This window comes from Vanessa tameamea, chromosome 31, assembly GCF_037043105.1.
Source record: "Vanessa tameamea isolate UH-Manoa-2023 chromosome 31, ilVanTame1 primary haplotype, whole genome shotgun sequence".
In the NCBI taxonomy this organism is placed as follows: domain Eukaryota; kingdom Metazoa; phylum Arthropoda; class Insecta; order Lepidoptera; family Nymphalidae; genus Vanessa; species Vanessa tameamea.
Window position 1 is genome coordinate 4,170,117 of NC_087339.1, and position 15,206 is coordinate 4,185,322.

The 15,206-nt window shown below is 33.3% G+C and overlaps 2 protein-coding genes across 2 annotated transcripts; one reads left to right on the top strand and one right to left on the bottom strand.

The window, feature by feature from the left end:
• Window positions 1–3,530: 3,530 nt before the first annotated feature.
• Window positions 3,531–6,760, bottom strand: LOC113394101 (zinc finger protein 431-like). The gene is made up of 2 exons (XM_026631299.2): window positions 5,245–6,760; window positions 3,531–4,328 (listed from the first exon to the last, which is right to left on the bottom strand). The coding sequence occupies exons 1-2, from the start codon at window positions 6,664–6,666 to the stop codon at window positions 3,873–3,875; spliced, it is 1,878 nt and encodes a 625-aa protein (XP_026487084.2). The 5' UTR covers window positions 6,667–6,760; the 3' UTR covers window positions 3,531–3,872.
• A 944-nt stretch (window positions 6,761–7,704) lies between these two features.
• Window positions 7,705–9,156, top strand: LOC113394102 (phosphatidylserine decarboxylase proenzyme, mitochondrial). The gene has a single exon (XM_026631301.2). The coding sequence runs from the start codon at window positions 7,892–7,894 to the stop codon at window positions 9,029–9,031; it is 1,140 nt and encodes a 379-aa protein (XP_026487086.1). The 5' UTR covers window positions 7,705–7,891; the 3' UTR covers window positions 9,032–9,156.
• The last annotated feature ends 6,050 nt before the right edge of the window (window positions 9,157–15,206 follow it).

Here is a 15,206-nt window from a genome sequence, read left to right on the forward strand (position 1 = left end):
CAAATGGACATAACTAAATTAAAATGGCCGGTGAATAGTTTTTTTTTTATAATAACATAATCATTTTTAGAAAACAATTATTACAGTTAGGAAAATTTTCTCTTTGGGCTCAATAAAACCAAACCTATAAAAACATGTTAAATCAGAGCTTGTCCTGAAAATATTAAAAAAGAATAATGAATTGTGGATTCGTTACGTGCGCGTGTGCGCGTTTGAATTTAACAAAAAAAGTTATTGTTAAAGCCTAAGTTATTCCTTATTACATCAGCTATCTGTCAGTGAAAGTCCCCTCAAAATCAGTTCAGCCGTTCCAGAGATTAGCCAGAACAGACAGACAGACAGTCAAAAATTGTAAAAATGTTATTTCGGTATATGTACCGTGTATACATACAAATCAAATCAAATGCTAGTACATTTTAACAATAACAAGTTGCTACACAAGAAACAATTTGGATTTACAAGGGGTCGCTCGACAACTGACGCTGGTGTTGAGCTCGTTAAAAATATTTACAGGGCCTGGGAGGAGTCACAGGATGCCTTAGGGATATTTTGTGATTTATCTAAGGCCTTTGATTGCGTGCAACACGAAACTTTGGTCAGGAAGCTACGTCATTATGGAATTAGGGACACTGCACTCAGTCTTCTGATTTCGTATCTGAGCAATCGGATTCAGAGGGTTGTTGTAAATGGAAAGAGATCTCCCGGGTCTCCAGTTACTGTGGGGGTCCCTCAAGGATCAATTCTTGGACCATTCCTCTTCCTTGTTTATATAAATGACCTGCCACATCTCCTAGGTGATAAACTCGAGATAATATTGTTTGCTGATGATACTTCTTTAATTTTTAAAATAAAAACCCGTCTTTCAATATATGACGATGTGAACAATACTCTCTCTGAAATAGTAAATTGGTTTAGTGTTAATAATTTAATGTTAAATAGTAAAAAGACTAAATGTATTAAATTCACTACTCCCAATGTAAGATGTGTCAAAACGAGTGTATGCTTAAACGGGGAAGCATTAGATGTTTTAGAATCAACAGAGTTCCTTGGTATGACAATAGACTCTAAGCTCCAATGGGGCCCCCATATAAATAAGTTGGCGAATAGACTCAGCTCTGCAGCCTATGCGGTAAAAAAAATTAGACTTTTGACTGATGTGGATACGGCTCGCCTTGTGTACTTCAGTTATTTCCACAGTATAATGTCGTATGGCATCCTACTCTGGGGTAATGCAGCTGACATTAATACTATTTTTGTACTGCAGAAGAGGGCTATTCGTGCAATTTATAACCTGGGCCCAAAAGATTCGTTAAGAGATAAATTTAAAGAAATTAAAATAATGACTGTCGCTTCTCAATTTGTTTTTGATAATGTTATGTATGTACGCAAAAACATAAACGATTTTCCCAGAAATTGTGACGTACATTCTATTAACACTAGGAACAAGAATAAACTTGTTACTCCAAGTACCCGATTACACAGGGTTAGTAACTCTTTTTTGGGGCAATGTATACGTTTTTACAACAGGATCCCAGAAAACGTTCAAAATTATTCAATTATAAAATTCAAAAGAATCGTTAAAGAGCGTTTGTGTGCTAAAGGATATTACAACACTAATGACTTTTTAGTTGACTGCACACCTTGGGAATGAAATGATCGCCTCCAGGCTGTTTCAAATAACTAAAATATAATAATTATTGTACATGCAAAATGAAAAAAAAAAAAAATATCCCGCTGAGTTTCTTTCGCCGGTTCTTCTCAGGTCCGAGGTGCTAAATTCCGAACCGGTGGTAGATTTTTGACAATCAATAAGCAAGTGTAAACACTTCTATATTGAATAAAGATTTTTGATTTGATTTGATTTGATATGCATTTAGTAAAAAGCGGTTATTTTAATATTACAAACATACACTCCAATTTTATTATATGTATAGATTCCGATCGAAGAAGGAATAAAGCTAAACAAACTACTAATAGTTCTTGATTAATATATATATTATAATACAATACTAGCTTTTTTACTTAAAGACATTTTAATTGTACTTTAAGTTCCGATATCAAATTTTTAACCTGTCAGAATTCTGGGAATCTTTACTGTGGGGCCCATCTCTTATGTAGCCCCAGGGCTGTTGTTCTGCCCTAAATCCGGCACTGCCTTATATATACTCTATTCCAACCATAACAGGAAAAAAAAAGCCAAATACACAACATTTGACAGCAAATTGACGCGACATCATTGGTCGAGAGCTTGATTAATCTATGATATTCGCTGTGGATTTGCGATCGGCGTTTGAACGTCGACGAAACTGTTATCGGAATTTTGGAAGTAAAATTAAAGTGGATACAAGTAGTTAAGTGTAACAGTGTTGTATTATAAATAAAGATATATTAATCGTAAACTCTTAGTAGTGTCTATAGCTGAGTTATTAGCGAATCGCATGAAATACGTAAATCTAAGTTTTGTTTATCTTTTTTCCTACATCCATTGGAATAGGATATATTCACGTACGAAAGCGTGCCTCTCCACGTCAAATAATTATCGACGTGCATTAGTATGAGTGACGGTCGTGCTGAGATGTCTTAGTGTGCGTGACACGAATAGGAGTAGATACCAAAATAATACAGATTATATTAAGTTTATTTTATTAAAAATGTAGTATTTTTAACGTAAAGTGAAGAGTTGATCTATACTTTTATGTTACCACGAATGCTTCCATATTTATGTCCTCAGTTCAGAAACGAATAAAAAATAACAATAATAGTATTAATTATAAACATTGTTTAGTCGGTTTCTAATCATGAAATAATGCAGATATTTTTTACTTTGCCTATGATTAAATATAAATTATTTGTTAAAAAAAAAAAAAACAATATAAAGTCATGATACTCAACACAAGATTATACAGATAATAAAAAAAACCTATATACAGTAATTCTTGATTTACAATCAACATAGTATTGTATATTTATTATCTTAATTTACAAATATATTTTGTTTTCTTTGCGCATCGGTCACGTGAAAACTCGATCGAACTTCGTTGATCCTTCCCGCTTTTATAATTTAACGGTCAGGGAAACGAACTGTCAGCATTATATCATAAATTAATGTGTCGTAACCTTAGAACAGAGTAACAACCGAATATCTTGCCAAGTCTTCTCGCTACAATAATTCTTAACTGGTAAAATATTATATAAATTTAGATTTTGAATAGGCTATTTGACGATGCGAAAAATAAAGTGTCAATTATTGTAATCAGTATATATTATGAGTTTAAAAGTGCTTATTTAGTAACGAAAGTTGAAAATAATTATTAATTTATTCAAAAATCAATACATAAAAATGTATTTTTTAAACGTTTGTCATGTGACACAAAACGTTCCTGATTGGTCGGCCTTATGATGACGTCACTCGCTCGTTAACCTTGTTTGCCTACTGTATTTGGATTATATGTGCCACAGATTACAATACAGGCAAGTGACGTCACCGACCCGATTGCAGCGCCATATTGTCAAAGTTATTTAAATATGGAATTTTTAATTTGATATTATTCAGCAAATATGTACTAGAATTTAAAAAAAAACAACTTTTACTGGGTTCCTTGACCTCTACTAAATAGTATAAAATGGATTTTTTAAACCAGTCAAGTAGCCTATTTTAGGAACACTTGATTCTCTCTCTCTATCTTCAGCAATTTGACCTTTGTAAGAAGAAGACAGCATATTTAACCAATCACCAACTAAACAACATTTATAGTTTAACACCATAGCTGATTTGATTGCAATGAAAAATTTAACTCGCATACCTACAACATAATGTTTATTTGAGGAAATATATATAAAAAAAAAATCTTATCCGATATGGTTCAACCAAATTAAAATTCTATAGGTACCTCATGCATAACTACCTTATAACCTAAATCATTTATTGGATACAATTTATTGTTGATTACATTCAAACGACCATTTCCACCGTTCACAACAATATCCAAATGCTCAAACTCTGTTAGTTGCACTATAGGAGGTGGTATTTCAAAATCAACCGCATTCATATAATCTTCATCGTCCGATATACTATAAGTATCAAAACCGTCTTGGTTCATTAAACTGAGATTGTCAAAATGTATTTCTGGTCTTGCGTCGTCAAACGGCATCTCTGGTAGCGCCATTCTTATACAATTGTGAGTCTGCAGCAGCGAGGGCCATACAAATACTTCTTCGCAATAGGAACATTGTAAGTTCTTAGCACAGTTGGACTCCTTAATGACACCGTGAACTGTTTGCAAGTGACGGTTCAAACAGTAATTCGATGAAAGATATTTCCCGCATTTCTGAAAATATAAATGAATAAATTAAAAGTATTATAAGTAATTAAAGGCCTGTAATTAAACCACTAGTGGTGGTCTACCACCACACTAATAAAATACAGACTGGAAGCCTATGTTTTTATTGATGTTGATCTATGATTAATTTATTTGTTAGGAATAGACAATAGTGTTTAACAATTTAGTCACAAAATAAAATTAAAAACATTAAACCAACATTCTGTACAAAAATTAAATTAAATTGTAATCTCGACATACAATCTTCATCGTGATTTCTCAAACGCACACAACATTGGTGAAATAATCTTTACACTCACCGTAAATTAAAAGCCACAAAAAAGATTGCCCAATTATATAAAGGAAATAGGAAACGAGACCAGATACACAAAAAGATCGTCTAGAAACCTAAAATGTGACATTAAACCATATTTGTATGTTTATGTTTGTTTTTCTTAACCTTCTACCATTTGATAGATATAACATTAAGCTTTAAGTAAGTATAAGTATGTATTATTTATATAATAAGTATATTTACGTAGGTAGTTTTATTATTTTGTACCTTAATGGGTGTTGGTGTTGGTATATGATATTGTGATGTTTTATTTGTTTTAGATCGTGCTACTGGTCATTCGGCAGAACGAAAAAGTGCTGTTTTAAGCAATCACATGTATTTTTCAACCCTGACACTGGCAGAATTGTCAACCTATTGACGGAAGCCGTAAATATAAACATTGAATTGAACTAGCATTAGATGAATAGTACGTGCTTGCCTGATGGACCCACAAACTCCAGTAATAATCCATGTGTTCTACAAACTGGGCAAACTTGGCTGTTTTGCGGACTACAGAAATCATTCAGCACCTATGAGACCTACTGAATTAGTTTTCGTGATTAAACAAGATTAAAATATAAAATGTCATACCTCACATCTGTGTTTAGATATAATAGTTTTCTTCGTGATCGGATCAACGACTGCTTTCTTTAACATGCCCTTAAAATTAAAATAATCGATATCGGGGACTACTGCTCTTTTTTGTTCCTTATTTTCTTGAGATTCTTTGGGAAGTTTAATTTTTTCCAATACTACTTTAGGTTGCAAACAATCTGGCAACTGTTCATTTAAGTTATATGTTATTTTAAGTATATTATTATCTATTTTAGTTTCTTCGTTTCGCAATTGCGAATTATCTGATGTTTTTAGAAAATGGGTCCACTTGTGCTGCATCATATCCTTTTCGGTCGTGAACTTCTTCAAGCATTCACCGCAAAAATAATAATCTTTATAGCCCGTCGTTACACTGTTTTGCAGATCTGGTAAAGTGGAGACGTGTTCTTTTATAAAATGCTGTTGTTCTGACGTCTCTTTGCAGAAATTACATTTATAAGATCCATCTTCACGTTTCAAATACAATACATTGGAACAATTTTCCGTGTGAAGGAACTTAATATGATGAGAGACTTCGCATTTAGTTCGAAATTGATCCTTGCATATATCGCATATGAAAAACGTACCCAAGTGATCGTAACTATGATCTTTCAAATCCATGTAATTAAAAAACGGTATATTACAAGTCTTACATTCGTATTTCTTAATTATCCTACAAACATAACGTCTATGTTCTAAATATTTCCTCTTATTAGCCAATAGCAGTCCGCATGAATCACAGTGTAATTTTATATGCACTTTGAAAAATGTCCGATCGATGAAATCTTTAGAACAATAGTGACAAACATAACACCGACGCTTTTTATGCTTTTGTTTCATGTGGAGACGCAGGGTATTGTAGTCTTCGAATATCCTCGGACACTTCCTACATCTGTGGTATTCTTTAACTTCATGAATGATAATTTGATCAGAGAATGAAACACGTTTGGGTATCTTATTATGAGATTTATATATAATCATATGTTTATTTTCCTTATGGTTTTGCAATTTCTTTATGTTTGAATAGGTTTTATCACAAATTTTACACTTCAAACTGTTATAATCACATAGTGTATTGTTTTTTACCATTTGCTTAAGCTTTTCCAGATCTTCTCGCACCAGTATAACAGAACAAGTTAGAAGTAATTTGTTTGTGCTCGTATTGTTGGTGTTTTTATTAGTAACCATTTTTGCCTTTAAATCGGGCGCCAATGGATAGCCTAGTTTTTTCAAATACGGAGTAATATCTAATCGCTGACATAGAACTAGTGGCACCTTCTCGAAACCGCGAAAATCTGTTTCCGATGAGGAATTATTGTCATCGGACTCGTCGGTGTCGCCTTGTGTCTTGAATAGTTCGGATTTCTTATCATATACTTTAATAGAACTTGTAAATTTGCCATTGTAACTTTTGGACATTGAAATTAAAAAAAAGGAGGGAAAATTAAATAATAAACACGAAAATTAAAAATATTGATAAAAACTTCAACATCTACCCATGACATACCAAATGCCAAATTAATTATAAAAAAAAAAGAAAGGGATTGCCAGTTGCAAAGTACACTTTCGGTTTTCTTATATCTATATGTATAATAAAACAGATGAGTTTTATTATCACAGAAATCTCTTAAGTTTGGCAAATAAATAAAACAGGATTGAAAATATGAATTTTATTTCATATCTATGTTATATTTGAAGAAAATTAATACCATTAATTTAAAGTTTATATTTTAACAAGTGAATATGTAATTAAATGATAATATTATTTTCTCGATTGTCTGAAACATCGTGATTTTTTTCTATATAAATCGATAAAATCATGTGCCATAAATACGTCATAGTACTATTTTCATACAATTCTAGAGTCTAGACAGAGTTCGCAGTATATTAATTAAGATCTACTTGATAACTCGTAAGAAAGAAAATACCGTTAAGATTTATATGACAATATACCAATTCTTATATTAATAATTTTATTCTTAGATTTAAGGTGAATTATAGGTATATATTTGTCTGTAAGATATGTAATGAAATATTTAAAAACTTTTTGACACTGTTATTTAATTAAACAAGTATTTTATTATTTGGCTTAAAATGATTGTAACGGTTTTTCGTACTAGATGTTAATTGTTCGAACGGCATAATCCTTGTGTGACAAAAAATACATTTACAAAGTCAGTATAATTACTATATTTTACTAGAGTTATCTTTTTTATCAAAAAATAGCTCACTCAAAAAAACCTAATATGAATTAATATATATGAGATATTTAAAACGATATAAATAAGTAATATAAAATGATTCGATGTTTTGAGTAAAGAGTTGTCAACATCCCTAGTGAGAACACGTTCTAAAACCATGTTTTTCTATAAAAAGTAAAAATAAGTTTTTTTATATAATAATTTACATATATATTTTTTATAACATAATATTAAAATTATGTGTTTTTCAAAAACAACTTCCAACTTAATAAAATTTTTCACTAAATTCTTTCAACTGAATTCCGAACACGTTTTCAGTATTTTTTCTGAAGTACCTATTTCGCTATCGGATGTTGGTAATTTAGTACGTAAATCAATTCCCGAAATTAATTAGATAAACATTTCTTATTTTTATACCACGAAGGAAGGTGCCCGAGTGCATAATGTTTCCACCGACGCGCATTCGGAGTTGCCTTCCAGTCATAAACCCGATGTTCAGACGTTTAAAACCACATAAACCATTTAGACAAATATCGACCATTCATAATCAAACAAAGAGCGTTAATACAACGAGTACGAAATTTCAGAAGACGAAATGGATGAATTTCCGTGCGATTTTTACAAAATGGGTGCCTCTGGGAAGTGTAATTTACGTTGGATGGTGCTATATACGTGCAAGTGTAAATTACGAGGTGTCAAAAGTAGAAATAAAATTCTACGAAATGTTTCCTTTTAGAATAACAAGTCGGTTATGGGGACGTTTGGCGGCCTGCGAGCTTCCCGTATCAATACGAAGTCTCGTTTACGGTACGTATGTTAAACTCTTCAATGTTAATTTAAACGACGCAGCTGTGAAAGATCTAACATATTATAAGAGCTTATCTGAATTTTTCACTCGTCCTTTGCGACCAGGGGCCCGATACATAGCCCCGGCGCTTTGTGTGTCGCCTTGCGACGGTGTCGTTCTAAACTGTGGTCCAGCAGATACCGATAAAATAGAGCAAGTGAAAGGAGTAACCTATAGTCTTGAAGAGTTCTTAGGAGAAAACAAATGGTCCACTAACGAAAATAATTATTATAATTCCTTATTGAAAAATAAAAAGAATATATTGCACCAGTGCATAATTTATTTAGCCCCCGGTGACTACCACAGATTCCACTCCCCATGCGATTGGACCTCAAACTTTAGACGACATTTCTCCGGCAAATTGCTGTCTGTAAATCCATGGATGGCTCGGCTGATACCGGGTTTGTTCACTGTCAATGAAAGAGCAGTTTACGTTGGAGAATGGAAGCATGGTTTCTTTAGTATGACAGCAGTGGGAGCAACGAACGTTGGCTCTATCGAAATATACAGTGATCCAGAATTAAGAACAAACACTAAAGGAAAGCGCAATCGAATTGAAGAGTTTAAAAATACCGTTTCTTATAAAAAGGGGGAATTATTCGGCCAGTTCAATATGGGCAGTACTATTATATTGCTGTTCGAAGCCCCAGCCGACTTCAAATTTGAGCTGAACGCTGGTGAACGAGTTCTTGTTGGACAGGCCTTAACTATGACGTCGAAGGAGCAAGCTAGATGACCGCTTTATACAGATCTCTTTCACATAGCACAGGCTGCTATTATTTTTTATGTAATTTTGCTAACGCTCTAGCAGCCTTATTGGTAATTGTATTAGTCGTAACTGAAATGGAGATTTTTATAAGACAAAGCGTGTAATAGTGATATTTAAAGTAATCGTTCCATATACGGTAGCTGTATTGTGACAGTATAATTTTTGTTATAAAAAAATAGATGTACGTTTAAACGTTGTATTTTAAATATTTTAAACGATTATGTTGTTAGACAACGAACCACCGAATGTATGAAAATACATATACAGTTTGATATTTGTATCGAATGAAAGATAAATGTAGAATAAATAGAGGCTTGGTTTAGATGTTTGTGATTTTTGATATATAGATTTTTTATTTATATCGAAATAAAAATATTCTATATAACATACTGCTTAGAAACTTCCAACTTTACTTTAATTTTATAACGACATAAAATAAAGGCCGACTTAAAAATGTGTTTGCTTCAAATTTGACAATGTCCAACATCAATGAAATTGAAATGGGACCATTTTAGAGCTATACCGAACATGATGGAAGAGAATCGTTCAAATCTCTTTGTTAAGATAACAATTACACACAACCAATATAATAATATACAGAAAAATTGGAAATCTTTTTTAAGTTTTTAAGTTCGCTAAACGAGACCATGTTTTTAGTAAAGTGCTTCTTTCAATATACTTGGTCTCCATACCCAACGGCAAAGTTAATGTGTGGAGGCAGGCCTAAGGTTCGTAGAGCATTTGTCCTGAAGGGTTAGCTTATTGCCATATAAAGTTCCAAACGAACAGTAAATGATAACTAAACTAAAAGCTGACTAAATACATTTATTTTTAAGTTTACTAAGTTTTATTTTAAATTCCATATAATGGCACAATGATTTGACAATGGTTTGGTATGTCTTTGAAAAACAACTTAACACCAAAGTTAATTTAGAAAGTAATACATTTCTACTAATTCGAAATGTATTATGTTTTTTAAATTTATTTTTTGTACTAAGTTCATTATTAAAACAGTTGATACATATCTCGCAGCTCGCCGCTGTTCAACCAAGCGACCTGTATGACACTCAGCCAATAGGGCTTTTAGAGTAATCAGCCAGCGCGGTATTATAAATATTTGGCATTTAACCAAATAATTATGTTGCAGCCTAAACTATCGATATACATATTTCTAGATCAACAAAAGTCCCTATTCCGTGAATGGCGGGTGTCATTCAGGTCGCTAGCTGAACGGCGCCCTTTAGTGAAGTGTCTAGACTGTTACCTAATTGACTAATTTAACCATATGTATATATCTATAATAAAAATATACAAATGAATCGATTGTAACCAAATTTGGTGCGCAGCAAGCTTGAACCGCAAGGAGAACATAAATAATAAATAAATATTGGACAACATCACATACATTACTCTGATCCCAATGTAAGTAGCTAAAGCACTTGTGTTATGGAAATCAGAAGTAACGACGGTACCACAAACACCCAGACCCAAGACAACATAGAAAACTAATGAACTTTTTCTACATCGACTCGGCCGGGGATCGAACCCGGGACCTCGGAGTGGCGTACCCATGAAAACCGGTGTACACACTACTCGACCACGGAGGTCGCCCTCTTTGAGGGGGTTGTATACAAGTTCTTGAACCATTTTCGTCACAAAACGAATTCCACGTGGGCAAGTCACGGGTTCAGATAGTTCTAGATATTAATGCCTTGTGTTATTAAAGCGCTTGCGTTGCAAAAATGCGTACCCGATTATTTTATTTAATGAGTCGCTGTTGTATATCAAACTGACCGTACTTAGTTTAACAACGACTAAATATCTTTTTATATGAGTTCATAATAAGTAAATTATGAAATTTGATAAAAATTAAAATATCTGGAGTTAATATACTTAAATATTCTGATTTTGGGTCATAAAAGCACATTATTGTTTTATTATATTAAAATTAAAAGTCGTTATTTAGTCTGTGACCTAAAACACTAGTCGCTATAGTGTGACGTCATATAGGCAAAAACTCATATCAATATCATCTGGAACTTTGATAATCAACTATTAAACCACTTGACCGTTATTAGAAGCTTAAATAATAAGATAGGCACATCCGGTTCCCGTCATATTTTACCTCTCTTTCTACCCAGGTATGTATGTCTCTTTCGCACTACCCTCTCTTTTCACCTGGCCTGGTGGGAAGCGCTGGTAGTAGTCAGCGATTCCCTTGTAATCATTGGCTTGAAGTTTCCCGTCCGGTCAACTTGTGCACTAAAAGTACTTTTCAATTTGAATTTTTGTTTCAAAGTGATAATTGTGAAAAATCCAACATGTAAGTTGCACATTTATTTTTATTTTTCTACCCTATTTTATATATTGTGTGTACTACCTATTACAAATACTTATTTTCGTTCCTTTTAGACTAGTAAACGTTCAATAGTTGTTTTATAATGGATAACGATGTTAGTAGTCCTATTGAGCGAGTTGTGGCGGGTACATCGGGTACTAATTCACAACGCGATAGGCGGCGGTCAGCCTCGCGATAGCAGTGATAGCTCTTCCTCATCTTCGAGCTCGTCTGAATCTCAACGAGTCTCAAAGAAAAAGAAGCATCGTCACTCCAAGAATCATAAACGCCATCGCCGTCTTTTAGAAAAACTCTCCAAAGAAGTTTGTGATTTAAAGCGAAATGTTTTGTATAACGAACGAAATAATTACTGCGATAATGATAATGAGTCATTTTTGTCAGACGTGATTCGTGAACTTTATAATAATCAGTCGATGCAATACTGTAGTGATCTGAATCCTGAAGTACCTAATTTATCATTTGATATTGAAACTAAAATTAAGGATCCTGTTATACCTACCGCCCCTTTGGAATATATAAGAATGTTGAACGAAGTTCAACGGTTTGGCAGCGAAACGTGGTCTGACGTGCGATATAGTGACACACAAAAATTATATAACCATTCCCCTGGATTTATAGAGCTTGAAACTAATGATGAGTTAAAGGGGTATGATAATTTACGTCACTTGGTACACTCTGATAAATCTTATTCTGCTTTCACTTTTTGTATTTTAAAACAAAAAGAAATTTTCTTAAATAGTTGCCGAAATTTATTAGTCTGGTCTAGAAAATCGGATGCTTCGCTTAGCAATCTTAATGAAAAGATTGATGAAATATTTTTAAAGGGTGATTTTCAAAAGGTCGCCGTGGACCTATTGCAAATGGCTTGTGGTCACATCTTTTTGGGTCAAAAACAGATTGTAATGATTATAGACAATTAGGGTGGAAATTGTTGGCCAACAAAGAAAATGAAAAATTAAATCCGGTGTATTGGATAAATAGAACGATTTCAATTTTAAATGAAAGACAGAGCAGGTCAGGGACTTCTAATTTAATTATGACCCTACGAGGATCACCATCCCCAGTCTCCCGTACTGTCATTGCGGGATGGATAAAAACACTAGAGAGATGCAGGCATTAAAACAACTCCAGGAAGCATACGTTCCGCTGTAGCTTCGAGCAATTTGATTAACAATTTTCCTCTTGATGATATATTGGCTCGAGGAAACTGGAGATCGGCTAACACTTTCCAAAAATTCTATCGGCGTGAAATTTTATCTTCTTCGAATAGTAATTCTACCTTGACTTCCCTGTTTAATCCTGTGCATTGAAGCAATTTAAGGAACTTATAAACTGAATTGATTTAAATGATTCATTTTCATAGCTTAATTATTCATATCGTACTTGTAAAAGCAAATTGTTTTCAAATATTTTCATTTGGGTTGAATTATATATAATTAATTACTTTTTCTGAAATAAAACGCATATTAAACTACTTACCTTATTAGAAGCTTGGCTTCTGTTTCTGCCTGGTGCATAATTACAGACAACGATTACAAGGGAATCGCTGACTACTACCAGCGCTTCCCACCAGGCCAGGTGAAAAGAGAGGGTAGTGCGAAAGAGACATACATACCTGGGTAGAAAGAGAGGTAAAATATGACGGGAACCGGATGTGCCTATCTCATTATTTAAGTTTCTAATAAGGTAATATCATTCATAAATATCATTCGTTCCACATAGCTCGATTGTATTAAAATACTTTCTAGAAATGGCAATACAATATTTTTTTCTATACATCTTTCACGGGAATTAACCAGCAGCTTAGTTTCCTATAATAATTATTTATTTATTCTTTTTAATTTAATATTTTTTAATATACAATTATAAGTGATCTGTTGTAGGAGGCGAACAGACAGACAAAGAGATCATTATGTTGTTATTATAAAGCGCGGCTAAACGCAAAGTCGCCGTAGAGCCGTTTTTGTTACTTGTGACTTTGAACACGTTTACCGTTCGAAAAGAACGTTCGAAAGTGTCTGAACAGAAGGTCCGTATATACGGAATCGTTTCTAAATCTGACTGACTGATTTGTAAAACTGAACGCTGTGTAATTTGTCTGGTCGGTATTTTTTCACTGGATCCGGAATAGTGGTGTTCTCGACCGTACAGTTACAAACGTCACCGCTAAACGTATCTGTCAAAACGAACCCATGTCTGATTGTAGCCTTAGGGGGCCTTTCATTTATTACGTAAGACAATTTAGGGGGGGGAGGGGGCTCGACCATGTCTTATGTATTCTTACAGGGGCCACCCCCCTTAAGGAAGGAGTCTCGATAGTTCTTACGTAAGATAAAAAAAAATGCGCAAAGTTAAAATGATTTGAAAATGGTTCGATTGTCGAGGTTCGCTCGGATGCCTATAGGTATAAAACGATATTTCCATTTCCATGGCAATGGGCGGGCCATAAAATAAAGATTATTAGTACCTATGAAATTACGAATAAAATTTTCAAATAATTGATTCTTTGAAACAAATATTAAAATAAACCAAACATATATTCATTTTTTCCTTTAGATTCTTACGTAATAAGTATTAAACAGGGGGGAGGGGTCATCCTATTCTTATTTTTTCTTATAATCGGGGGGAGGGCGTCAAAAACAAGCGAAAATAGTCTTACGTAATAAATGAATGGCCCCTAGTAAAAAAAAAATACTGGGGTGATTATCATTTTGAATATAAGATATCTTTGAAATCAAACTTATGAGTACTAACTTTTTTACTCGTCGACGTTTATCATCAACTAAGTTTGTCAAATTTTGTGCTGTCAACACTCTGTAATAAAAGTATTTAACGACCGAATGAATAGGCTGTTAAGAAATTTTGAAATAATGTCGTGTGATCGTTGGTGACTGGAGAATTGCAAATGTTGAAGTTGTGATCTATTTATTGAAAACGTCTTTAAACTTAAGAAGAACAAAAACAGTTTATATTTTTAAAATAGTTTAAAATGAATAGGAAACAAATTATTTACGTTATTATTATTAATTGTATTTTTTCATTTATAACATTATAAAGGAAAGTTGGAAGGGAGGCCCTCGAATCGTTCTGAAGTCTTTGTTTAACGAAATAAATATTTCTATGTAAATGATTTTTTTTATTTTACCCTAATTTTATATATAGTATATACATATAATAAAATTGTCTATCTGTTAAAAGTAACCGCTCTTTACTTAATACATATGTATGCTTACGAAACTTATTTAGCTCAGCTCATATATCTTTGATGTTTATATCACATGATTCCAATGTGTCGCACACATTCTGTAAAACTCCTCTTAATAACGTAGTCCCCTTTTTTAATAAGAAGGATTGCTCTTAAAAAACTCCGCTCAAATATGGGTTACTATAATATATAGTTCTCGAGTGGTGACCATGGACCCTAGGTGGTCCGATGACCTGGTGAAGGTCGCGAGAAGCAGCTGGTTGCGGGCTGCACAAGACCGGTCGTTGTGGCGATCTTTAGGGGAGGCCTATGTCCAGTGGTAGACGTGCTTCTTATTAATTTTATTCATTAGTTAAATTGTCTAGGTATCTCTAAATCTTTTTCGAATATTTGACAGTAGGTACCCACTACCCCTGGACGCAGTTAACAACTAAACAAAACTAACAACTCAATAGTAATAATTATACACACACGAGAAAAAAATATTTTCACACAACATACATTATTTTTATGGTATTTTCTTGCATCGCCGAAAGAATTATAAAAACAACTATGCATATCAATTCAGTGGTACGTGG